This window comes from Hyalella azteca, unplaced genomic scaffold (genome assembly GCF_000764305.2).
Source record: "Hyalella azteca isolate HAZT.00-mixed unplaced genomic scaffold, Hazt_2.0.2 contig8814, whole genome shotgun sequence".
Classification (NCBI taxonomy): Eukaryota; Metazoa; Arthropoda; class Malacostraca; order Amphipoda; family Hyalellidae; genus Hyalella; species Hyalella azteca.
In genome coordinates this window covers 94,325-119,808 of record NW_025938899.1, presented here as the reverse complement: position 1 = coordinate 119,808, position 25,484 = coordinate 94,325, and the positions used below count along the sequence as shown (strand labels likewise).

Genomic DNA, 25,484 nt, shown 5'->3' with positions numbered 1-25,484 from the left:
AATTTGAATGAGAGTTCATCGTAAAAATAAAGATCGCATATTCTTGGATTAAACTCGTTCCCATACATTCATCATTATAAAATAATGACGATTAATTCATTGTCTTCTATTCACATGGAAAAAACAGTTTGATATTATTAAGTTAGCAATATTTTAACAGAGAGAAAAGACAACGTATTGCTGAAACGACCATTCCTTTGACAACTAAATTTGAACGACCAAGACTAAGCATCTAAAACACGGCATGTAACAGATGAGATTAAACTTGAAGATGAAGATGCGGCAAAATCGTAACGACAAAAAAGAGAAAGAAACTTTCAAGCTTTCTTCCTCAGTAACCGTGAAGGTCTCCAGATGTGGAAAGTTGTGCGTGACAAATTCCTTGTCAAGCCATTATGTTTCCAACGGTAATTACGATTATGGCGAGGATCGAGATTACAGATGCACGCGAAAGAGACAATTATCTAACGAGACAATTATCTAACAATTAGCTATGCATATAACGGCGCCGATACGCTAGCGTTATTTTAACTCTTGTCAGACTGTAAAAATTTACAATGTTTTAATTGTAACGAGTTAAGGTACAATTGGACCTATGCAATCTGTTATCTGACAGGAGTTAAATGATATTTTTAGCGCATTTTCTCATTTATGAAAAAAAGGCGCAATTGTGCTCGTCATGTCCGTCCGTCTGTCCGTCCGTGACTCCACGTTTTCGTCGACGAGAAAATGCGCTCTCTGTCACTCACTGCAGTGAGTACTGAGTTATATTTTTAGCGCATTTTCTCATTTATGGAAAAAATGCACTATTGGGCTCGCCATGTCCGTCCGTCCGTCTGTCTGTCTGTCCGTCCGTCTGTCCGTGACCTCAAATTTTCGTCGACGAGAATGCGCTCTCTGTCACTCACTGCAGTGAGTACTGAGTTATATTTTTTCGAAATAATGCTACTTAGTTTCTTGGTGCAGAAGTGAAAATTATTTTTAGTGAGGCAAGATTTGATTACATGACCGATCGATACAAAAACAGCATTTAAAACAGACATAAAACGTCTTTTCTATGCGTCCATTCTTGAAATATAGATAAAATTGAAACAAAGCAAGATACAACTGCCAACAATTTCAATAATTTATAGTAAGTATAAGCAGTATAGGCAGCAATACTACTATTGCTGCCTATACAGCAATTGCTACTATTGCTGGCAGCAATACTATAGGCAATAAGTATAGGCAGCATTTGAAATTGCTTATCCAGTATGAAGGTAATTAGATTAACATCAAAATTAAATTGGGTAAAAATTCTTTCGAAAATATAGAAAATGTATCATCGATAACCCTCGCATGGAAAAGAACATTGAACTATATGAATTTAAGAGAAACATATTTAATTGTGCAAGTACGTATAATGTATATAGAACCAGAACTGAAATTCAAACTTTAATATTCCGAACAACACTATACATATATAGTGTTGTTCATATATATTTGGCACAACATATATACTGCACAAAAAATTGTGCCAAAAACTCCTCAAAAGATGATATGTAATGCGTGTTGCAGCTCAGTCAATTTAATGCATGTATAGAAGACGCACCATCTTCTCCATGGCATTGTTCTGCAGGAGTTTGGCCTTGAGCAGCGGAAGCACTGGCTGTCAGGAGTTATTTCATGACTATAGTTATGGACAGATTTCTATACTGCGGGGGCGAAAAATAGGGAACTTGTCTCGAAACTTACTTTCGCGCGTCCAAAAATTAGTCAAAACCACCATATTGTTTTTTTGAAAGCATGTATTGTGTTTGATTTAAAATAAAAAATGACATGCAACCGAGCAGTTTATTATTGTTCATATATACGCAGGCAACTACGATTTATTTTTATCGATTTGTCCTCTAAATATGTGATATTATTTTATAATTTTTTCAGATTCGATGCCATACAGAGTGAACATTACTATAAATGAAAACGAAGTTCGCCCAGAATGAATATAATTTCATGAGCGTGCCTAAAGCATGAGCATCATCTCATTCGCATGCCTCCAGCATGAGCACAATTTCATTCGCATGCCTCCAGCATGAGCACAATCTCATTCGCATTCCTCCAGCATGAGCACAATCTCATTAGTATGCCTCCAGCATGAGCACAATCTCATTAGTATGCTCCTAGCATGAGCACAATCTCATTAGCATGCTTCCAGCATGAGTTGCATATAACGTGCATGCGTCTCGTGAACGTCGTTACTGACGTGGGAGAGACGTCACGTCGTCATGGCAACGTTGCCCCAACAAGCGCACTAATATGCACGTACCCTGAGAAGGCTGACACAGCAATCATATCAACATGTAATGATTAAATAAGGTTAGAATATTAATAAAAATATTCACCATTTTAATAGTCAAGTCAGAGTTAACAGGGTGGTATGGATACAGTGGGCGATGAACTTGTAATTAAAGTGTAGTCTATTTCTTATAATTTGTCAATTTCAGCAACTATATTCTTTTTCTCGAGGTCAGAGTACTACAGTTTCAAGGCTATCTATCATTTTTACGCATGTTGACCTTGACTGACATTAGCATGACCTTGGTTTTTGCTTTGTACGTTGATTTACCTTGTAAATCGATGAATGCAAGTTCTTCAATTTTCAAAAGTGTACGATTTGTGCATATATAGTGCAGTAGGTCTCTTCGATACAGTTCGACACAACAGGGCAAAAAATAAACATTTGTCAGCCCTTTCAACAACCGATGCCAATGTCACGGTGCTAAAAAAGCAACCATTTTGATTTAGGTTGAAAAAGAGTCTTATTCTAATTCGTATATTTGTCGTTCTAACAATGATGTATTTTGGTAGCAGTTTGAGCTTTAGTTTTTTGCCCCAGATAATAAAACCTTCAGACCGTCTTATACCAAGAATCTTTGAAGGCCTTGGACCCGTCACAAAGTGGCCGGATGTTCCGGCGCGCTCCTGACGTCCGGTAAAATTGTAAAATTTCGACCAACGTACGCACCTACACTTGAGAGATGCAAGCTGAGGGGAAGGATTTTTTCGAGAAAAATAACTTCGGTTTCTTTAAACTAAAAGACAAGCAACGTCTTTTAGTTTAAAGAAGGTGATGAAACACAATGTACACAAAACCATCAATGGAATTGCGAACACACAATTCCATTAGTGAACATCAATGAAACACAATTCCATCACAGAAGAAACTTCAGGTGATGGAATATTATCATTGAAGGGCATTTTGAAAGAAATATCGAATACAAATTGCGTAATGATGTATTAGTAATGCAGCGATGTAGGGGGTAATGGGTTTCATGACTAACGACTCTATATTCTTATTATTTCTACTCATCTCCAGAGAATGCATCCGCAACCATGCGAGACGCATTTACGTAGCCTACAGTTATTCCTAGACGTAGACTCCCATACATTAAGATCAATAATAATACGTCGCGTCGTGAAGGGAAGAATGTGAGATGAACGCGGCTCGAGTTGAGCGAAGGTGGCCAACCACGTGCGACGTGGGGAAAGTTATGGCTTGACCGTACGCATCGCCTAAACTCTGGCACGCTGTTAAGATGTTCTTCTAGAAAACATACTTAAATCCAACTGAGAACGGGCTACTACTAAACTGCTATTACTAAACGAAACTGAGAGCAACCTCTGCAGACATCAAAAAAGCGACAGAAATAAAAATGAAATATATACTATAAACATTATTATACACATATCAATGATATGTTAATGTTTCTATAGAGCTACTTATTTTTCTAAAAATATTACCCTGAAATACTAACTGCGCACGATTGCTTTTGAGAGTCCAAAACCTTTTAGTAATATAAAGTTTTTTAGATCAGCGTGTTCCCAAATTCAGCCAGGCGTAGAATGGCTGCTTCAGACGAATCGCTGGCACTGAGCGTCATTTATGCATTCACGGTCCATAAGCAGAGCAAATACAGCGACCAGCCAAGCGCTGGATGAAGCAAAACTTGGTACCGTTGGACCTAGGAGGAAAAAAGGTACATAAAAATTGTGCATGGTAAAAGCAGGAATGATTTATCAAGGGGGCAAAGCAATGAATTCATAATTTCTGCAGTTATTCGAAGCATATTAACTTTGCGTATGCAAAGTTATCTATATTACACTTACACAATACTAACTAGAGCAAGTGCTAACTCGATGTAATTATGTCAGCCGAGTCACTAGAAAGAAACGTTGAGTATCAGTTACCTGCCGGCGGTAACTACGTATGCATCAACTACCAGATGACAAATCCATTAGTTTACAATTTACAATGAGCTTTTTTCCATAATAAAGGAAATGAAGACTTGGGAATATAAATTTATATCCAGACTCCTGATAACGTGAAAACGTTTCATGGTCAGGAGGAGGACCCAAAATAATTGCTGGCCCAACTGTAGGGGTATCGCTAAAATATTTTCCACAAAGTGATCGTTCTTAATAAGAGTTTTAAGGTATAAAATACTTTGAAATGTTGTGTTTCTTTTGGAGATACAAAATTACGTTCATTAACTTATAGCGAGCAAACAGGCCGTTAGCGAGGCTCATTAAAATTCTTTTTGGGTGAATTTTAATAAAAAATATAGAGAATTGAACCCCTTAGCGTCCTGCTACTGTGCGACAATGGCAGCACGCGTGCGGCTGAGAGTCTTGACGTACAAAGACGACAGAGTGACGACACTCAACAATTGTGAGGCCAACTCGGCAATTTGAGAAGCTCAAGCGCAGCCTTGACGAACGCCCATGGTTCCGAATGGTGAAGGAAGACAAAACCAAACAAAGCGTGGAGGAATGAATTTAGAAGAATTAATGAATAAAATAATTTGGAAGATTAGGAAGATCAATTATTGATGCATTCAATTTGATAGTGGATTGAATAATTGATTTATTCTGCAGTATGTACAGTGATACGATAATTGCGAAGGTCAAGTTGCTCCTTGGCATCTTTACCCAGTAAAATAAATCACAATAGTAGGTACTCACCTGTTGCGAATGACCAAGGTGAAGTCCGGCCAGTTGCATGAATCTTGATATCTTGACAGTGCCGGTGCCTTCCTCGTCAACGGCTTCGAAAACCTGACGAAGCTCAGACACGTCGTGGGTACCGATCTTCAAGTCCGGCGTAGGGGACGTCTCCTCAGTTCCTCCCGTGGTTAGGACAGCGTTTAGCCCCGAACACTGCGATACGTCCTCACTTTTGGCCATTAAAATAGTTGACGAGTTACTAGGAGAACCAAAACTATTCGAAGCTGAACTTTCAGGGCAACTTTGATCGCGCGTAGTGGAATCTTTAAAATTTGGTAAGAAATAATCCCTCATACTATCTTCTACCTTTGTATGCGAGATGGCCAGTGTCATGTCTGGTGGCTCGGAGTTTTGTTCAACGACTTCATTTTGGACTTTTAATTCTGTGTTCTTTTGTTCGCGATCACTTTGAAGTTCAGTTCTAGAAAATATATGACTGTCTTTAATCGGTTCACCTTCATTTTCTACAGACTTGCTTGAATTTATAAGAGAAGCGGCACTTGGTTGCGAACTAGAAACATGTTCCGTAATTGAAGCTTCTTGAGAATTTTGGGCCGCGTTGGAAATATTGTCAACCCCATATTTTATGGTCGCCGCCTCGCTTCTAACTTGGTCTTTTTCCGGGAATTTTCTTTCGTTCTCGGTTTCATTTGACAGATGCTCTCCTCCAACTGGCATGGGAGGAAATCCGCCGATTTTTACACCATTCGACGAAGATTCGTTCTCACTCACAACTGTCATTCCATAATCAATTTCATCCGCAACTGCCGTCTGTCTTTCTACTTTATCACCAAGCACCGTCAAAGTTCTTTGCAAATCAGTAAAATTTAAAGAATGGCCCTTATTTTCGATAGGGGTGTTATCGAACTCAGAATCTGACAAAATTTTTCCGTCGATTCCATTTTGCAATCTCTCAACCGCGCTCCTATCCTCCTCAGGACTTACAATACTTGAAGCTGATGCCATACTCGAAAAATCTTCATCGTATATCTGAAGTAAATTGTACTCAAATAAAATTGGTCGTATATTGTGACCATTCAATCATCAAATGATAGAATCACAATGCACAATAATACATTAATTTCAGGTTTATTCACTAAATAAAAAAACAGAAGTTTTTCTGAAAAGAAGCTTTTCCTTGAGGATATTTCGTCGAGACTATCAAAAATTTCTAATAAATGTTGTTTTCCAATACGAAACACGCACAGTTGATAGATTTTATCTTCAATAACTCTAATTTAAACGAAGCAATTCGATATCTAAAAAGCAATCAATTCATGGAATTTTTCCCGCAAATATCAGTTATTCATTCCATCATTCAGTTCGTCGATAGTTCGTAAACGTTCCGAACTTCCGAGACCCTGTTCAGTGCACCTAACCTGCATTGCATTTACGCCGTGTAATTTAACACACGAAAGCTCGGGACACCTTAGAGCAACAATAAAAAATTAATAGGTTTTAGCCCTAATTTTATTCATTAATTCACGGGTTATAATAAGTGACGCGAGTTCAGCGTGCCGATTGCCATTCAAACACGGCGAGTAATACTCGTGTTATTACCAGTGTCCGCATGAACTATTTTGATCGTCCATTCTACTTAATCATTATTTTGGAGATACGTTGGACTATCCTACTTTCTTTATAGGTGAAGACTGAATGCAAAATTAAGCCAAATCGTCATCCACATGTTATAGGTATATCAACTGTGGTATCAGACTGATTTGTGGAGTTTACGTTCAGTTCAAGCTTAGGCATAATACTCATTTAATTAAATTAAGCACTACATCTTGATTGCAAGGTGCTGAAGATACATACGCAAGTTGATTTGTGATTAGGGAAAAACTTATTAATTTAAAACATATATGGAAACGTGAAAATTTTAATTAGTAGCATTATTATTTGGCACAAATATTAGATTTTCCAGCGAGAAACTGAAATAAACGAGCAATTGACAATGTTGTTCGCGACTTCACACAAACGAAATAATTTAGCCCCAACGTTTAACTTGGTATTATCCACTGCGACGAGTGGGGATGACAGCGGAGTTCACAACCTCTTCGCACAGCTGTCTAACAGCGACTGGCAGTCTGGCACTTCGGCTGCGAAGTGGCGCTTTCTTCGTAAATCGTAATCGCGATCTTCTCGTATTATGAATTATTCTTTCCTGTCCAATGGCAAAATAGTTCATCGGTTGATAATTCAAGATTTTATCGACTGACATCTGTGTTCTTTAGTACTACCTTGGCGTTTAAAAACAAAAAATTGTGATGGTCAATAACTTTCTTTTCGTACAGTAAAAAGAGAGCAAAGCAACTTCTTTTCCATCCATGCGATTCCTCTTACTCTGATACAGTCCTAAACAACGATTTTATTGGGTTTAAAAGGAATGTACTGTTATTAAAAAATATGTCTTCCATCTCTGATGTTGATTATGTGCGGCACTATGATTCTAAACGGTTAATAATGAATTTGAAAAAAAACGTTCATGTACTTGAAACTGATCAACTTGAGCACTTTTAAAATTTTCACGTTTCAAGCTAGAACTAATCGTGACGATAGCAGACGTTTTCCAGGTTTCGCAGTATGACGATCGTTAGAAATTAACGCAGGCAGGAATGAAACAAGATAATAATATGCATAAGAAATACTTTATTTTATTTACATGATATAGTCTCGAAAGAGCAAAACTGTGCTATGCCAGAGGGTAATTCTTACCCTAACATGTTTGTACAGTCACGGCAAAGGCACAGGTATTAAACACCGAACTTTGCTCTCGCTCACAACAGAAACTGACTTACAATCTCTACGCAGCAAAGAAGGCGCACTTCAGCATTCACGATTCCTCCTTCAAAATGACAACAACATGAACAAGGACCTTAGCTGAGCACACAGAATTTAACTCCAATTTAATTTCGATGTGCAAACTGGCGGCACACCAAACTCCTCACGACCGAAGTCGAGAACAAATAAACGGAATTGAGTTAAATTCAGGATAACTACGATGCCCTCAGAAGAGTTTAGTTCAGGACGTTCAAAGCGAATGCGTGCGTGACGCTGCGACTCGGATGTCGGAAGATCATAGTAAGCATATGATTATTTGTGACGATTGCATCAATTGTTGGTAGTATTTCTTAGATAATGAATGACCGAGCCAGAAAATTAGTCGTGTTCAAACACCGTTTCAGGGAAGCTTTGGAGGAGAGCAAAAGAAGTGTCGATGGTTGTGCAACATAAAGCAAAAAAAAAAAAAGTAAATTACATTCATGTTTTGCTATAACTAGAACCAATGAATGAGTAAAGTAATAAATGTATATTGTGATGCATGTGTAAAAATGTATAAGACGATTGAATTTACGACAACTTTCTTTCTAGTTACGACTCGTCTACTACGGATTTGAGATCGTGACGAGCTTTTGCAGAGCATTTTGAGGGGCACACGTGTAGAAATATTAAAGAAAAGCAGTGGTCGTCAAAGTTGAAGCATTTATAGAAGCACTCCTAGCGGTAAACTGATATTTGAGTCAACTTGTGTACGAGTGTAACGCATGCATCGAAGGTAAAAGAACGAACAGGACGGATGTAACACATGCTTTAAAAATAAAAACCAAGAAAAACACGGAACAAAGAAAAACCCAGACGATGTGATCGACCAATTAGTTGAGAAGCAGACAAGATTGTGCTACTTTCTCAATACTTTTCGATGAATGAAGCGAAATTCCCGTAATAACATTAATATCTTGGCTTACGAGCATTCTCCCTTACTGCCAGTCAATTGTACTCAATAAGCAATCGAATTGCACTCAATAAATAAAGACAAAGTAGCGAATACAACAAGATGAATTATTGCTTCCATAGTAACATGTACTTTACAGCATAAACATAAGAGCACAAAGAAGGAAAGAAGTACTGAAGTAGTATTCGGATTACGACATAAGTTTTCTGTGTGACATCAATATCGATCGTACCTTCTGTAATTTAAAATAAGATGACATGAGGAATAATAGAATACAATTCAAAATTCCAACGAGAAGATTACATATTATGTCTCCACAGCAGAAAATTTCGAGTACTCAGTAAACCCATTAGCGCATGGAACAAAGTATATTTTTATGACCCGCATTTAACTCAATAACCTCCCAGATTACACTAACTCGTGAATCAACCAGAATTTACGTGATCATATTTTCATCGAAAGATAGCAAGCAATCGCGAACTTGGTTAGACATGAGCGCATGACAGAAGAAAGAAATTTTTTTTTCGAATTATGCACATCAATTCAAGTATCCATACTATACCCCTAAGTAGGTAGCTAATTCTTGGAAATAATTTTGAATGTGAACCGAGACTTACGAAATTAATTTCGTCAAATGTCCATAACTAGGGTTAAAAACTTGATAAAATTGCATAACAAACAATTGAAAATTTTCAAGTAATTGAAAAATTGAATTCAGCAATTCTGCAGTCATATAGACATATCATAAGGGGAAAAGAACGTGATTCCTCTTCCAAGAAAATCTAGACTCTCCCCTTGAGGTGCCAGGCCCGTGTGTTTGCATCAGTGGCTGTGAACAACAAAATGCTTTAACAACAATACTAGCTAGCGAGAACTGTCTCTAACAACAACCAAACCATATTTGATATGGAACTCGTACTGCTGACTCGAGCACAAGGAATATATTAGAAACATTTACACGCTATAAATATGTACAATTTTCTCATCTAAAACACAATACAATAGGACTTCGCTCAACATAAACACCGAGTTGTACTGCCGTAATACGTTGTTGCTCACAGCAAGACCAATGAAAGGAGCCTCAACGCATAAAATTAGACAGTAAATAGATTGCATAACTAAATCAAATTTTTTTACGTGAACTTGGTTTTCCGTAAAAATACTTCCTCTTCGTGCGCCACGAGCTGATAAAGAAATCTAGCTTTGCCTAGAATAAATATTTTCAAGAATGAAAATATCTCATGATGAGCTCGGTGTGAACACAGCCTAGGAACATGCAACTTCTTAATGAACAGCGAGTGCAACACATTAAATGAAATCTAAACACAATGCAATAAATATTACATGACAAAACACTGTGGTTGTTACAAAAACTGTTATCAGCATTCAACACACCAAGTAAACTCGTGGAAACTGATAGGTGTATAACTAGAAATATATTAATACCGTACATTGTAAAGTTGCTACAATTGTAAGTATTTGAAATTAAATCAGAAGACTCCATGCAGAAATTGAGGATGGAGAGTATCGGAGAAACAAGAAACCGAGTGATGGCACCAACAGAACGTTACAGTCGACATACAATTGATCAAATTCAACGCAAAATTATTGGAAAAAAATGACCTTACCAAAGAATACCGTATCTAATGTGTGATGATGGTAACGAAAGTGCATCGAGCGTAAATCGCTTACAAATCTATCTTGTTGGATAAGAAACAAAAATTTCAAATGCCTTGAAGGCCAGAAATTGGAACAAAAGTGTTGCTGAATTTGAGGACGACCAAACATTAACAACAATTACGAAGAAATAACATCACATGTTGAAAAATCGCACTATAACAGCTACAACTATATATTATACATATATATATAACCGATATATATACATACATATAAAATATATTAAGATAATCTTCTTCAAGGTGCAAATTAGACTAAATGAGACCTGTGCTGCAAGCACCAGGCGCTATTTGGATTACGTTTGTCGGGTGAATCAACTGCACCTTTAAGATGTTAGCTACGATGAATGACTGGTATGAGAAACGCGTATGATTCCTAAGCTATACACAAAATCTAAGCAAAGGAGTTGAAGAAAACGAACCGAAATATCGTGAAAACTTAAGAACACGCTAGGAAGGCACTACCACAAGCTGGTAGGGTTCAGAGTTCGAGATCAGTTGGGTTAGAGCAGAAATTACCGAACCGAATACATAACAATGTGACAACTTAGAATGTAGAAGCTGCATGGGCTGGAATAAATCTAAATTTGGCCTTAGAGTGTGAACATACCTCTAATACACTGAGAACGAGGCATAATACGAGCGAGGCAAGAAGCATGGTTCACGTTCTTATCAAGTTATCAGACTAAAGCATTTCATCACTTCTAGAACTGTACTCAGGTCTCACCCTCATAACATTACAAGGAATTAATACCCTTAATTAATTGCTGCTAGGGTACTAACCACTTACTTAAACGAGTGTGCGCTATCTAAGCATGAAATACAAAGTCTCTCTATCGTCGCTAAATCTTAACAACTAAAGCGAATGATCCAACGACTGTACAACATGAACAAATGCACTGAATATAACTACAAAATAGCCCATTTACAGTGTTCGGAAAATATACAACTCTTGTAAGAGGTCTCCATAGGAACCAGCAAGAAGCTCAGCTTCGTAGACTGAGATACTTTAACACTAATTAATAAAGGCGAGGATTGACAGGTACTCAAGCAGTGCACTCCCTGGTCATTTTCTCAATATTGTCTAATAGTGAGAGAACTCTTTGCACTGTCGCTTACAACACCGCGTGCCTTCTTACTATTTCACACTTCAATGTCGCGATGATAGTGGTAATTGAGAGTAATATTATTCGTGCTGCACAGCCTAACACGAGTCATGTATGTTATAACGTTGGAGTGAAATTCAGGACTTAAATCTGGAGAAGTATTTCAGATTGCCAGCCAAAATTGCCATATAATAGTAAAATAATGAAAAGGACTTAGTGACTGTTTGAACACCTACAATTGCAATACTCAAAGAGAAAGTTTAATAGTACTATCGGTCTGATGTGACACTAACATGAACATTATGGTCAGAGACAAACAAATGGGTAAAGCTATGTTTGTAAAAAAAAATTATTTAGCTTGCTTAGCGTAGCGCCTCTAAGAACAATGCAAAATACTGTCACAAATATAGCAATACAAAATCGGCATAATTGCAATAATCATTTAATTTACGAATCAAGACATAATCATTAGGTTTGAATATTTCTGGATTAAACAATTTCAAAACATAAAAAGCATGTTGGAGAATTGAGACTGAATTCAGGTATTCTAGTTTTGTAGTTTTAACATCCTAAGATTGAAGCATAGGTTAGAGTTTTCTTTTCACGGACAAAGTACAAGAAAGAATCAACTTCGTAGACAATATTTAATGAAATTATCGTTTTTTTTCGTAAATTCTATTCGATGGCTACTCCATTTTCAAACTAATTACGATCATACTAGCATTTATACTAGCACTCCCGTTATATGTCGTCAGCTGTAGGAGCTTGCAGCTAAAATTACGACACTGGAAGCATAAAAATAAAAAATAAAAATTGTCTTACCAATTCCTTAGAAAGTTTTTTGTTAGATTGAAAAAAGATACAGGGATGTTTTATTCAACCTAATACTATGGAAGACGAGACTTTCTAGAAGTGGCTCATTTATGTGTCTTGGAATCTTGCCAATCTAAATGTCACTAAGACCAAGATAAATTAACGTGGTAGATCATTAGTAGATATCATTTCCATGTATGAAAAAATTCGTAACCAGGGAAAAACCAATATCACCAATAATGGCAATATGAACTTAAACGTTTGCATTTACTAATAGGAAATTGCATAATTTACATGGAAAAAAAGAAAGCTAAGATTAAAAGAAACTGAAAGCTGGGAGTGTTACAAAACTTGAAATTTGGCGTTTTAAGGAAGTACATAATGGTGTCAGAAGTGCTTGATAATTCACTTCTACAGGTCCCTGATGCCATGAAGTGTCTGGGTAAGGTCAGTTCAATTTCCCGCAGCCCGGCCATGATGTAGATCAGTAACTCGTAGAGACTTGAGTGCAGCGTCAGCGGGCACACCACTTCATACAGGCACGCAAAGAATGCTGCACAAAACAAGAGTAATTTACTTTACAATGATGAAATTTGGCATAACAATTTTCCATGCTAAATCAGGAAGCACGTAATTATACTATAGACAATTAAGATTAAAAGCATTTTCTGAAATCTCAGGAATAATTTTTTCGAAGATGATCAGTGCCAATCAACAGTTGTCACATAGAAGTTATAGGTGAACATTTATTCGATGAAACATTAACCAAGAAACGATAAGATCTTGGTCGCTGTCGCAAATGGAATATCCATCTCAAATAAAATGGTTTTATGCTGAAAACGGATGGGAGCCTTGAAGGAAAGTATGGAGCTAGAAGAGCCAAGAATATATAGAGAGAAGAATAGAGAGAATATATATATAGAAGAGCCAACGCACTGATAGTCACACTTAACAGTTAGCAATACTCACTTTCTAATTCTTCTCCTTTGATCAAAGATTGAGCTTCGGCCCACATTTCATGGGCGTTTGTTAAGGACTCATAGATAGACTGATTGCGCATAAGCTGCTCATGTACAAGAAGAGGAACTTCAACCATTGGCGTGGTCTCCTGCGGAGGTGAGGGAGTGGCCACGACCGGCGTTGTGTTGTAACCTGATGAAGTTGATGACTCGGAGTTGTGTGATTCCGCTGGTGATGGAGTAGAGGACAGACCAGATGGTGAGTTTGCAGTTCTACGGGGCTCTGCAGGATGACCGCAAGGAGTTGATGCGGTAGCAGGGTTAGTTCCTTCGCCTGGGAACGCCGAAGTAGGGTTGGCTCCGCCACCAGAACCACTCCCTCCATTGGGACCGTTTTGAGATGCACTACTGGTGTTGGGTTTTTTCCCAAATGTTTCACAGTAGTTTCTGATGAGGCCTTTGTTTTCTTTGAGTTCACAACGTCTTATGGAATAAACTTTGAGAGAGAGCAAACTTTGAGCAAAACGACCAAGAACTGCGAGCTTTGGGTGGTAATATACATAATATTCTTGAGAACAACTAAGAGTTTGTTTCTTTCTACGTAAAAACACCCACCTGATGATATTAAGGGTTTGTTCAAACATGCCCAGAGCTGAGTGGTGAGTGGTAGCATCAAGCTCCCAAACAAGGCCTTCTAATACAAAAAATATAAAAGACTCCAAATATTTTGCACATCGGAAAATAAAATCGAGACTATTATCGTCACCAATCCTTTTCAAAGCAATTGCTCTTTCCAGGTACTTCTTCTCATAAACACCGAAAAGGAAATCAAATTTTTGTTCTAGATTCATGCCTTCCAGCGCTCCGATGGTTGGGTAAAGCCTGCTTATGGGTATGGGTAAAGGAACATCTCTGAATCCAGCAGGCAAAGATTGTTTGTAACGATTTGCATGCCGTCTCTCTAAGGCGTTAGGAGAATTGTCCGAGTTGAACGAGTCGTTCCTAATGTCGGCTGAAGGAGACCGCCGACTCGTGTCTTCGTAAGGCGTGACAGCGGCAGGAGGAACTGAAGGAGTTGCAGCAGGAGTGCATGACGGCGTCATTGCAGTGGCAGGGAGTGGAGTGGCTGACGATAAATGCATGGCCGCAGATAAACAGTTGGACTGCCTGCTACGATAGGCACCACTTGATTCCCCTTCAAGAGGCACTCTAGAGTTCAGGCCCTGAGACACTGATGGTGAACCCATGAAAGACGCAGTAACTTCCTCTGCACCACAGTTGCGACTAGGACACCGACTGTTACTTCTGCTTCTGGTTCCTGATGGCTTGTGGTCGTTATTTGGGCTTGTCCGTTTTGCGTGTTTACTGCTCTTGCTGCTGCGACGATGTTCAGTATCAGAAACACATTCGCTATGCCATTTTTGAGTTTCATCTTTTGCTCTTTTACTGTTCTGGACAGATTCCAAATCAGGTACTTCAAGTTTTCTTTTGACACTTCCTAAATCAACTGGTGACTTAACTTTGTTCTCTTTCAGATCATGCTCTGCCCTCGTTGCCACAGACTCGCCTTTCATATCAATTCTTGGGATTTTGTTGTCATTAACCTCATCTTTAGGAGCAACGGAAGATTCCCGACTCCGCTTTTTCCGGTCTTTTGACTTGCTTGAAGGATCGTGATGACCATGATCCTTCTTTGCATACAAATTTAGTAAAACCTCTTTCTTATTGGCGTCTGAGGTCCTAGAGTTAGTGACTCGTGCCAACTCTTCTCCTCTTCTTCTCTTTGCAGTGGCATCTTCAGGAAACACAAAGTTGTAGTCCGGGATTGATGGAACAAGTATTTCTTTTTTGTTCAGTTTAGAAATTTCTTTGACACGATAGGCGGCAATCAAAGATCGCGACTTTACAGTTTCTGGCTTTTGTTTGTTTTTAGATTGAATATTAATAGTCGGGAATGTCAGAGGCTGACGATTTGAATTTTCCTTTCCAGGAGTGATTGGGTTGGCTGTCTTTTTAGGAGTAGTTTTACGTGCCAAATTTGTCTTAGGGAGCGGCTTAAGGGTTCGATGATCATTATCAGAATCAGAGCTGCTCTCATCAGTAGACAAATAAGCCCTGGATTTTGCCTTGCTGTCGCCAGGATTGATTCTTTTTGCTCTCGCTCTAGCATTGGTCTTTGGTTTACCGGCAGTTTTCATCTTAGAAGGTGAAGTGACAGGAGGTTTAGAAGGCACTTCTCTCTTCCATTTCTTCCCTTGTGGAACAGGCGCGCAATCATCACTGGAATCAGAGGAGCTAAGATGAGATTTATTCCTGTCAGAAGCTCTCGGTATTGGCGCTACTTGAGGAGTAGGTCTGATTGCAGGCTTGGGCATCTGTTCACCGTCTGATGAATCCTCTGACAGAGGTGATCTCTCATAATTAAACTTGCCTTGTGATTGGGGAGATTTGCGAGACTCGAAATTTTTCTGCTCTGAGTTTCGACTCTTATTGGACCCTGCCTTCCCAGAAGAGGCAGCAGATCGGGCCTCAGAGTTTTTGGCTTCAGATTTATCACTTCTAAACAAGAATGTAAGGTTCCAATTGGATGAGTCCTTGCCTTGACCATCATCCTCAGCAAGCTCTTTCTTGACTTCAACTTTGTCCACCGAGTCACCCTCACTTGAATACTTATTGACTTCATTATTCTCATTATCATGATTGTCTTCCTCGCCATCAGTAGAAGAGGAGTCTGAAGTATCTGATGAATCATCTTCATCGTTGGAGTTAGATTCATTGATGGAGTTATCAGTGTTGCTGCTTGAGAAGGACAAATCCTCCATGACAGGATCTTTTACAGGAGCAGACAGCGGGCTGACGTGTTCAGGTCTCTCAGAGTTACTAGAAATAGGAGGCTGTTGAGGTTGACAGGGAGCGTGACCGTTCTGCGCCAGGTGATTTCGTTTGATCCCTACTGGGCTGGTCTCTACATCTGAAACAATTCAATAGAGTTACAAAAATTCATAAAATTCAATCAAAATAAATTTCATAAAAATATAGCCTGAGACTATTTAAATACTAGAAACCCAAGCATAAAATTTAGCACTGAATACAGATAGCTTAGAAAAATGCAGCTAAAGTAAGACCATAGTAAGCAGAATGTTATCTGATTTATATTTTTGAGTTTGATTGCAAACAAAATTTCACTGACAAATAGAAACATATAGTATATAATATATACCTAAATAATTATTTTTAGCTTTTTAAGTCAAATAATGGTATGCTTTTTAATATGGGCATTGAGTTAGTATGCTTTGCCTTATAGCAGCAGAACTTTCATTTATGTAGTTGCACTCAAAAGCTCAGATGTAACTTATTAGAAACTCAGTTAAAAGTGAGGTGCTGAAAGCCTCATTTGACATATCAACCCTCTCTTCTTTATCTATAGGTACCTATATATACATATAGCTCAAATACTGACATATTTAAATCTTCAACTTCTAAAACATGAGATTTGGTCCAAATTCATATCATAATAATGTTCTACCAGATCAAAAACCAGATACAGGAAAGGAAGCATAAAAGATCACTCAATTACAAAGAGGGAGAGAACAATGCAGTTACAAAATAAAATACAAAACATGATTTGTTAAGATTTGAGGTTTCAAAATACTGAAACAAATGTGAATATATTAAATGTAAGCTATCTATGAACATGCAACAGAAATAATTTCAGCTACCTATGTTGCTTGTGGGCTGCTGCACTTCTGCTGGAAGACTTGCATAATTGTGAGAGCTGTAGTGATAGTTTACAGTGTTGTGGTTTTTACTAGAATCATTGTTATTGACAGGGAACTGCTGACTGTTAGAATGATCACAACTCAGGTCTGGTGATGAGACAGAGTGACTAACAATATTATGTGAGCATGGAGGTTGAGAATGGATATGAGGCGAGTCAGCAGACACCTCAGCTATTGCATTGGAGTCTTGGGGTGGATTTGTGCTATGGTAATATTGATGAGATTTTTGAGATGTTGAAAAATTCAAGTTCTCATATGAAGAAATGGCATGTGTATCATGGGAGTGTAGGTATGAGTGAATGGGTGACTGGTGAGCTGGGGGGATAGGGGGAAGCCATGCAAGTGGAGGGTGGTATCCTCGGCCTACTCCTTGGTAAGATATTCCTTTACGTCGAGGACGAATTGACAAGCGACCAGGAGCAGGAGGCGGCCCTTGGTACATGCGCATCCTTGACAGCCACAATAGAAATCTTCAATAGCTACTGATCCAATTCAATATTTTTTTCATCAGACAAATTCTTTTGCTTAAAAATTCCACTTATTTAATTTAAAATGTTGTTCATAATTTTAAATCATTTTTGTTGCTCATCACACAAATTCTTTGCTAGAAAATCCCACTTATTTAATTTAAAACATTCTCTATTCCAAGTTCAGTCAGCATTTATCAGTGGAAAATCAAGTTTCAAATTTTAGCATCAATTGCATGCATTACCACAAAGTGAAATCACTCAATAAATGATGCTAACATTGACAGCACAACTTCATCCTTAGAAGGATACACTGTTACACATAAGCACGCTCTTCCAGAAAGCTCACGTCATTTCTACACTTCAGATTCATTTTGTCCACCACGTCATTTAATTGCAAAAACAACCTAAGCGTTCACTGGAATATATTGTTAGGAATGAAAACTATCACGTCAATGAGTTTAGTAAGTGATAATATAGCCACGCAATATCCTATAGTAAGAGTATAGCACGACTGTAGGAGCGCAACAACTTAAACAAGCTCTCAAATAACGGTCCAACGACAACTAAAGAGCGCCTGCGCGGACGCACGAGTAAAGGAAGACAGGGGCAGAGGGGCGAGTTGTTATGGTAACCAGCTGATCAATGAAGATGCTACGCTCCGCCTTCGCTCCAAAAACTATTCATTACGCGTCATTTTTCAATGTTTTAACTAAATGATTTGAAAACAACAACTTTTATGAACGGGAAGAACTTAGTTTTTTCCTACTCGTGACATCACTTCCGCTCAATGGCGTTCAAACGAGAGGTGGGGGAAAACAGTCAAGCTTCACTTCCGCGCGCGCAATGCAAGGCTAACTGCGCGCGAAAGTAAATGTTTTCTATACTGAGTAGAAAGTTTTTAGGATACACTAACGTAGAGGAGACGGAAGAGTGGGAAATGTAAACAAAATTTACCAATTTAATGCCAATCATCCCAGTGATTGACATTTCATTATTAAAAAGTGGTGTATGCTTTGTGGTAAAAGATTATGAAATTGTACGCTTTAATAACAACTTCACTCGATTAGTTAACTCAAAACAATCTGCATAATTAGTCAGCACGTTGCATATACAAATTAGCATAGCTGCATGCAAAGAAAAAAAGAGCTAGGTTAACCATGAAATTTGTACGAAGAATTAAAAGGGATCAATTACACATGGAATAAAAGCTAACATTTACCTTGACTTCTAGGTACGATCGACACCGGGCCGCTATGCGTGTCGAGGTGAGACCCGTCCGACGCGCTGACGGGAGGCGGAGGGATGTGCGGAGCTGGTCGCATGATGTCCCTCAGAGGAGAGATGCCACCCGAAAGGGTATAGTCCATCGAGTCCACCAGCAGGTTCTGCTTGATTGGGCTGATGAATGTGTTGGGTATGAGTGTCGATGAGATTATTTCGTCAGGAGTGGGCATAGGGATCTTGGGGCGTTTGGACACGCGCGATGGAGCCGCCATCAGAGTCATTCCGGACACGTGGGCAGCATCAGAAGAAGCGCTAGAGAGCGCGGGTCGTACAGGAGAAACTTCTTGAGCAGCAGCTGCGGCAGCACGAGCAGCTCTCTCTGCCGCAGCCGTGAGCTGATCGGGCTTCAGACGACTACTAGAGAATGAATTAGAATCACGAAGCGGCTTCTGCTGCAGTCCTTTGTTTCTAGGCTCTGAACTTGACTGGACGCAGTTTCTAGGTTCAGAATTAGAATTAATTTCAGTTCTGTGCTTAGGGTTAGGTAAGTTCATAACTTTTTCTTCTGGCATCTTTGAAGTTCTTGGTGGCGGTATTTCAGCCCGAGGAAACTTGTTGTACGGGGGCGGTCTGTGTTGTTGATGACCAACGTTGTTATTGATCATAACCGGAGGAGGATCGGCCGGAGATGTCGGAGAGGATGGCCGAGAAGGAGGCCGGACAGACGGAGGAGCTTTATCCAAGTACAAATCTTTCATCACCTCGTGCATTTCCTTCATGGGGTGTTCATAGCTTTTCTGAGGCCCCATCAAGAATGCATCTAGACCAGTATGATAAATGTCTAGTTCACTTGCCTGCAGGGCCTCCAGACGTTTGGTTTCTTGTTCTCGCTCTTGCCTTAGTTTCTCACGACGCTCCTGGACCATGGCGTCGCTGGCTTTCGCCCCAGGCTGTAGGTGATCATCTTCCTTAACAGGTTCAGGGTATGGACGACGCGAGTTTGCATTTGGTGGCATATGAGATCCGTACGGAACCCGATGTATATCACCACCTCCACCACCGAAAGGAGGCCTGGGGTACTGAGTTGCTGAGGGGAACCTGCTATTCTGATTTGGCCGGTGGATGGCTGGGCCAGGGTGACCCATCGTCGGTCTCGGTCCTCCTCTCATCTGAAGGTGATGAGCCACAGGCGCTCCGCCGTTGCGGTAAGCCATGTTGTCGTTTCTCATAGACGCACCGCTTGGTTCAGCAAGTCTTTTGCTGTTTGAATCCATTCCTGACGTTGTATGTATGGAAATTACTTCATTACTAAGAGATTCGTGCACTCGCATCACATCAATTTCATGTGAACCGAAGTCTCGTGGTTCGAGACAAGAATCTGTCACGGTTCGAAGATCAGTCACTGACTGATGCAAACGCACATCGAAAAGTAGGTTTTCTCTTTAGCAGAACGAGTTATTTCGTTCAAACCAAATAGTTCGTGTGGCTTCACAGGTTTCTAACCTAAACATCAACACGTGCACTCGTAGAAAGGTGCTCGGCGTATCCGAAGAGACAGATCTGTAAAAAAAACATTTATCATTAATAATTTTGAATTTCAAACGATTCTGTTAATGAGTAGACACAATAAAACTCAGAGTTTTTCTATGAAATTGGGAGCTCCAGCTTATTCTCAATAAATTTAGGGAGATAAAACTTGCATTGCATGTTATTCTGAAGTCTGAAATTGAAAAATTTTCAAGGCCAAATACAAAATTACAGTGTTAGCATGAGAATCAATGCACATACATTATGAAAAATTTGACAGTTAAAAATATAGTAAAAATTTTCAAGAAACTTCGAAAATTACTTCATATTTTACACAGATAAAATGCATGAAGGTCATACAGTCAGTAACTTCATAAAGAACACCTGGAGCTTCGTTTACACAAGCGCCCACGTCAGTTGAGTTACGAGTACAAAAGTTCATTCTGTATAGCTCAAGTAAATTACCTCAACAGTTTCAAAAACTTCAACTGTAATCTGTACTGATATTTGAAGAAGTTGATGCCAAATGACAGAATTATTGAACTTTTTAATGGACATGAGTCGTCTGAGAGCGAATGCAGATCGTTATTTATATTCATATAAGTAAGCACTACGCCATCGACCATGAGCTTATAATAACATCGTTAAACATCAATTTTAAGACGACACAATATGACGAAACTCGATTTAAGCATTGAATCGCTAACGGCATGAGCCAACGAGAAAAGTTAGGAGCGGAGAAAGAGAAAGACTGACGAAAGAAAAGAGAAAGACTGACGAAAGAAAAGAGAAAGACTGACGAAAGAAAAGAGAAAGACTGACGAAGAGAGCGAGTGGGACAGAGAGAGAGTGAAACTTAAGAATAAAGTAGAGGGTGTGCATGCGATCCGAAAGAACCACAGATAAGCCGGGTGAAATAAGAAATTGGAGGCAATGAGAGATGGGGGGGGGGNATAAGGCTGTTATAAACAAAAATATTACGACTTTTCCCGTGATCATTGGGATAACAGAATCCCGGATCTAAGAATATTAGCTTGAATTGAAAAATAAATGAAATAAAACAACACAAACTTGGATCAAGAAACAGTGAAACGTGGCGATAAAAAGAGCCATGAGATGTAGAGCTAGGAATCTAACGAGAAAGAATAGATCTATTTCATCGTTCAAAAGTACGATAAACATTATGGTAAAAATTGAAATGAACAGCAGATCCCAGAAGTCAATCCGCTACTCAAGGAGAAGTCTAGCACGTGTACTTTCACAGTACATTAACGAGTTGACGAACGATTACTGAAAATGTACATTACATTCATGAGTAGCTTTGCACTATACATATCTGGATTTTAATGTAGTGAGTATTATGCGATATCTTGTTTTTCAACAATCATTATTGAATTCGTAAAATTCGAAAGTTAGGGGCGAAAATAGCACAGCGTGACCGGCAAATTAAACAATACTTATAAGGCAATATAACTAAAATTTATATCATCTGTTCAAGGCACCAGCCGATCCCATCATCCCTTGTAAATTGAATGTTCTATTGTCATAAACATCTTCAATAACGTGCCATCCATTGACGACATGAAAACGACCTTGGAATGATTACGCATGAAACATCCGTCAGAGATAATGTGACCCTGAATGAACCAGATTACAAGCGGTATAGAAAACACGTGACAAGTATTGAAAACAAAATATTTCAATAAACAAGATTAATTAAACAAATTTACTCACGAGCCTACCTGTTAGCACCGAAGGATTGTTCAGTAACAGAATAAACGTACTGTTTGCTTATCAAAACCACTTGATAGGAGCAAGCACAACGGAACAGCCACACACCGCTAAAGCGCAAAGGAGACTGCGCATGGAAGCAAATGTTTGGTTCACGTTAGGCCTGCATTCGTTCTGGAGCCTCAAGTGACCGTAAAAAAAAACTTGCCATGCTTTCTGACAATCCACATAACAAATGACGAAGGCGCGAAAATAAATGACATTTCGATTATTACATAATCTGAAGAAACGCATGAGGTCTGGTGTGAAGTTTTTGGAACGCATAAAGAAGATTTTAAAGGAAGAAGATTATTTATTCATTTCCTAGTTACGAGGATGCAAGAATAGCGATGATTGGGATTTAACTTTTAAAAAATTCAGTAGAAAACGAAAAAGAATAAAGAAAGGTTTTAATGCCAGACGGATCAGTTGACCATCATGTTTATTTACTTCTAAAAAAAATATAATATTCAAAGAACTACATCAACGTACGTACAAGTTCCCCATGGATAGTGTTGCTTTTATACTTTTATCATCTTCTATCACGAGGTTAAGCTTGTCTTGGGAACATAATGAAAACGTTGATGCCGGAGAAGAAACGTTGATACCTTTCCAGAAAATCATGTACAATAACAAAATAGGTTTCATTGAAGACCAGAGAATTTGTTTTATTCGCAATTTTCTCATTAGTTTTTTCAATATATCGAACAATATTTTTAGTTTGAACTGGCAAATCAAAAATATTGTTCGATATATTGAAAAAGCTAATAAGAAATTGCGAATAAAACAAATTCTCTGGTCTTCAATGAAACCTGCTTGAAAGGAAGAAATTCTGCCAACCTATACTAATAACCAAATAGTAGAGTAGGGTATTTCTCAGCTACGAGGTTAGCAATGCCTGTTAGAAACAAAAGAATTGTGGTACAAAATACCTCCGACTAACAGAAACAAGCAAAAGCAACGACAAAACAAGAGTATGAAGAGGAGGAGGATCAAAATGAGAGCGTAGGAAATCTAACATTAAAAGAAAAACGAATATCACAGTTCAAAGATCGTAAGATATATGGAGATGAGTCGCACCAGCCGTAGGCCTATCTTGATTCGTTACTCAGTTCGAAGCCTCAACTGAAAGTATCAACTCGTACATATGAGCTGTAGAAAAGTCTATCGGCTGCATTAAGTTGAAATTACCGGCTGCTTCAAGTTGAAATTATCGGCTGCTTCAAGGTGAAATTAACGGCTGCTTCAAGTTGAAATTACCGGCTGCTTCAAGTTGAAATTACCGGCTGCTTCAAGTTAAAATTACCGGCTGCTTCAAGTTGAAATTACCGGCTGCATTAAGTTGAAATTAACGGCTGATTCAAGTTGAAATTAACGGCTGCTTCAAGTTGAAATTACCGGCTGCATTAAGTTAAAATTACCGGCTGCTTCAAGTTGAAATTACCGGCTGCTCTAAGTTGAAATTACCGGCTGCATTAAGTTGAAATTACCGGCTGCTTCAAGTTGAAATTACCGGCTGCTTTATTTTAAAATTCGCGTTTTGCTAGCACACAGCGAGACTTGAATGAATTTATTACAATGATAATGATCATTTACATCAAAATGTGCGTCTCCATAAAATTTGATAAATATATAACGAATGATTTTTGAAAAATCGTACATTGAATGTCCTAAGTACAGTAAATTAGGCTGTGAATGTGCCAAATCTTAATTCATAAAAAAAGTTCAGATAATATTGTCCTATCTAGATATGATAATTACCTAAAAAAAGATAGCAAGGCTTATTGAAAGAAACCACGCCAGAGCTACCGTTGACTAAATATATCTCGTCTATCCAGTAGTCAAATATCAAAGCTATTTTGCGCCCGAATTTCGTAAAAAAAAAGCCAAGATTAACAATACATAAAAAAAGTGAAGAAACCTTCGATGTTCCAGTCGTTTATTTGACGTAGAACTAATTCTGGGTAACAACAGAATAACAAAAATCGCCGGTTATGCTTTCCTTCCCACGAGACAACAACCATTTCCTTTACCCGGTCATAAATAAGCTCAAGCAGGCTAGCGCTTTTCCAAGTCCAGTTAGTAAAGTTTGCCCGAATTAGTACGCAGAGTTAACTAGCTTTTGATGATTTCTCAAAGGGTACATTTAATTTTGCCTATCTAGAGCTTCGCTTCATGCCTATACACATCATTTCCCTAACATCGTGTGAGTAGACCACATTAGAGTTTGCCCTGAGCTTCGCTTCATGTCTCTTACACATCATTTCCCTAACATTATGCGAGATAAACCAATACAGGAGTAATTCTAGTCTCACCTGAACCGAGTATAATGAGGGACCTCTTACTGCTCCCGGCTGATCTTCTGGAGCTAACTCCCTGGAACAAGAAAAAAACATGATATTAATACATTAAGAGCCACGGGAAAACGTCAAAAATATTACAATTTAATCAGCGCTACTCCTACGCTCATAATAATGTACAATGAAGCACTGGCATTTTGTAATCATGACGCACATAATTTTATTATAATGAAACAATACGCATCAATCGATAAAACGCAGACCATACAAATTTGTTTGAACACCCGAGTTATATTAACATATTTGAATGGGCATAAGGTGATAATACCAAAGACACGTATTTATAATCTTCTGAGCCCCCATCCGCGACGCCACGTGCTGCCCTGCAGGACTCCCGTGGTAACACTTCACTAAACTCTAGTAATGTGGGGACGCAAACACCTGCCAATTAGCACTATTGAGTCATCCAAAATTTGAAACTAATTTTAAGAAATATATAAACACTACCGATCCCAATCGCTTGTTCGAAATTAAACTATTCAAACGATGAAGGTTTTTAGAAATTGCAAGATAAGTCGATATAGAGACATGTTTTTTGCAGTATTCTTTCCAATGGTGTAGCCCAGATAAAATCCAAGTAGAAATATGACACGCGTACTCCATCACTGATGATAACTTGAGAGCCGGCGACCATCCAGGAGAAGCGCAGATGCCTTCACTAAACAATGATTCTTTAAGCATAGCCGTTAAAAATACAAGCAAGCAGCGTGGTTATTCCAGTATCAAAACTGTTCAATGTAAAGCTTCGGGATTTTTCTGTAAATTGTTTGTACTTTCGCATCCGTATCAAACTCATAAACAATACAAACTTCTTCCAATAACGCTTAATAATCCTTGGTATGCAGGAATAAAATCAACTACGACATCTAAGGCTTAAAGGTCATTTATTATGAGCTTATCGGAAACAAGCCAAATAGCGTGTAACCGCAAGTCAGCAGCTCCTCCCACTTGCTCTCTATGCTTCTCTCTTTGTGTTATCAGGCAGTTCCCCTACCCCACCTCTCCTCCCTACACATCCTCT

At 38.7% G+C, this 25,484-nt stretch overlaps 2 protein-coding genes across 3 annotated transcripts in view; both read right to left on the bottom strand.

The window, feature by feature from the left end:
* The window catches only part of LOC108680618 (rab11 family-interacting protein 3), a 61,780-nt gene extending 55,680 nt beyond the window's left edge, over nt 1–6,100 (bottom strand). For both annotated transcript variants that reach the window (XM_047881766.1, XM_018169492.2), the window contains exon 1: nt 5,002–6,100. In XM_047881766.1, coding sequence (XP_047737722.1) covers nt 5,002–6,009 — 1,008 coding nt within the window. In that variant the 5' untranslated portion in view covers nt 6,010–6,100. The remainder of the gene's footprint in view (nt 1–5,001) is intronic.
* Nucleotides 6,101–12,338: 6,238 nt separating this feature from the next.
* LOC108680616 (AF4/FMR2 family member lilli) overlaps nt 12,339–25,484 on the bottom strand; it is a 53,850-nt gene continuing 40,704 nt past the window's right edge. Inside the window, exons 2-7 of the mRNA XM_047881767.1 lie at nt 24,419–24,479; nt 18,802–20,366; nt 17,053–17,298; nt 13,344–16,304; nt 12,784–12,927; nt 12,339–12,346 (exon numbers count right to left, since the gene is read on the bottom strand). Of these exons, the coding sequence (XP_047737723.1) occupies nt 12,339–12,346; nt 12,784–12,927; nt 13,344–16,304; nt 17,053–17,298; nt 18,802–20,137 (4,695 nt within the window). The 5' untranslated portion in view covers nt 20,138–20,366; nt 24,419–24,479. The remainder of the gene's footprint in view (nt 12,347–12,783; nt 12,928–13,343; nt 16,305–17,052; nt 17,299–18,801; nt 20,367–24,418; nt 24,480–25,484) is intronic.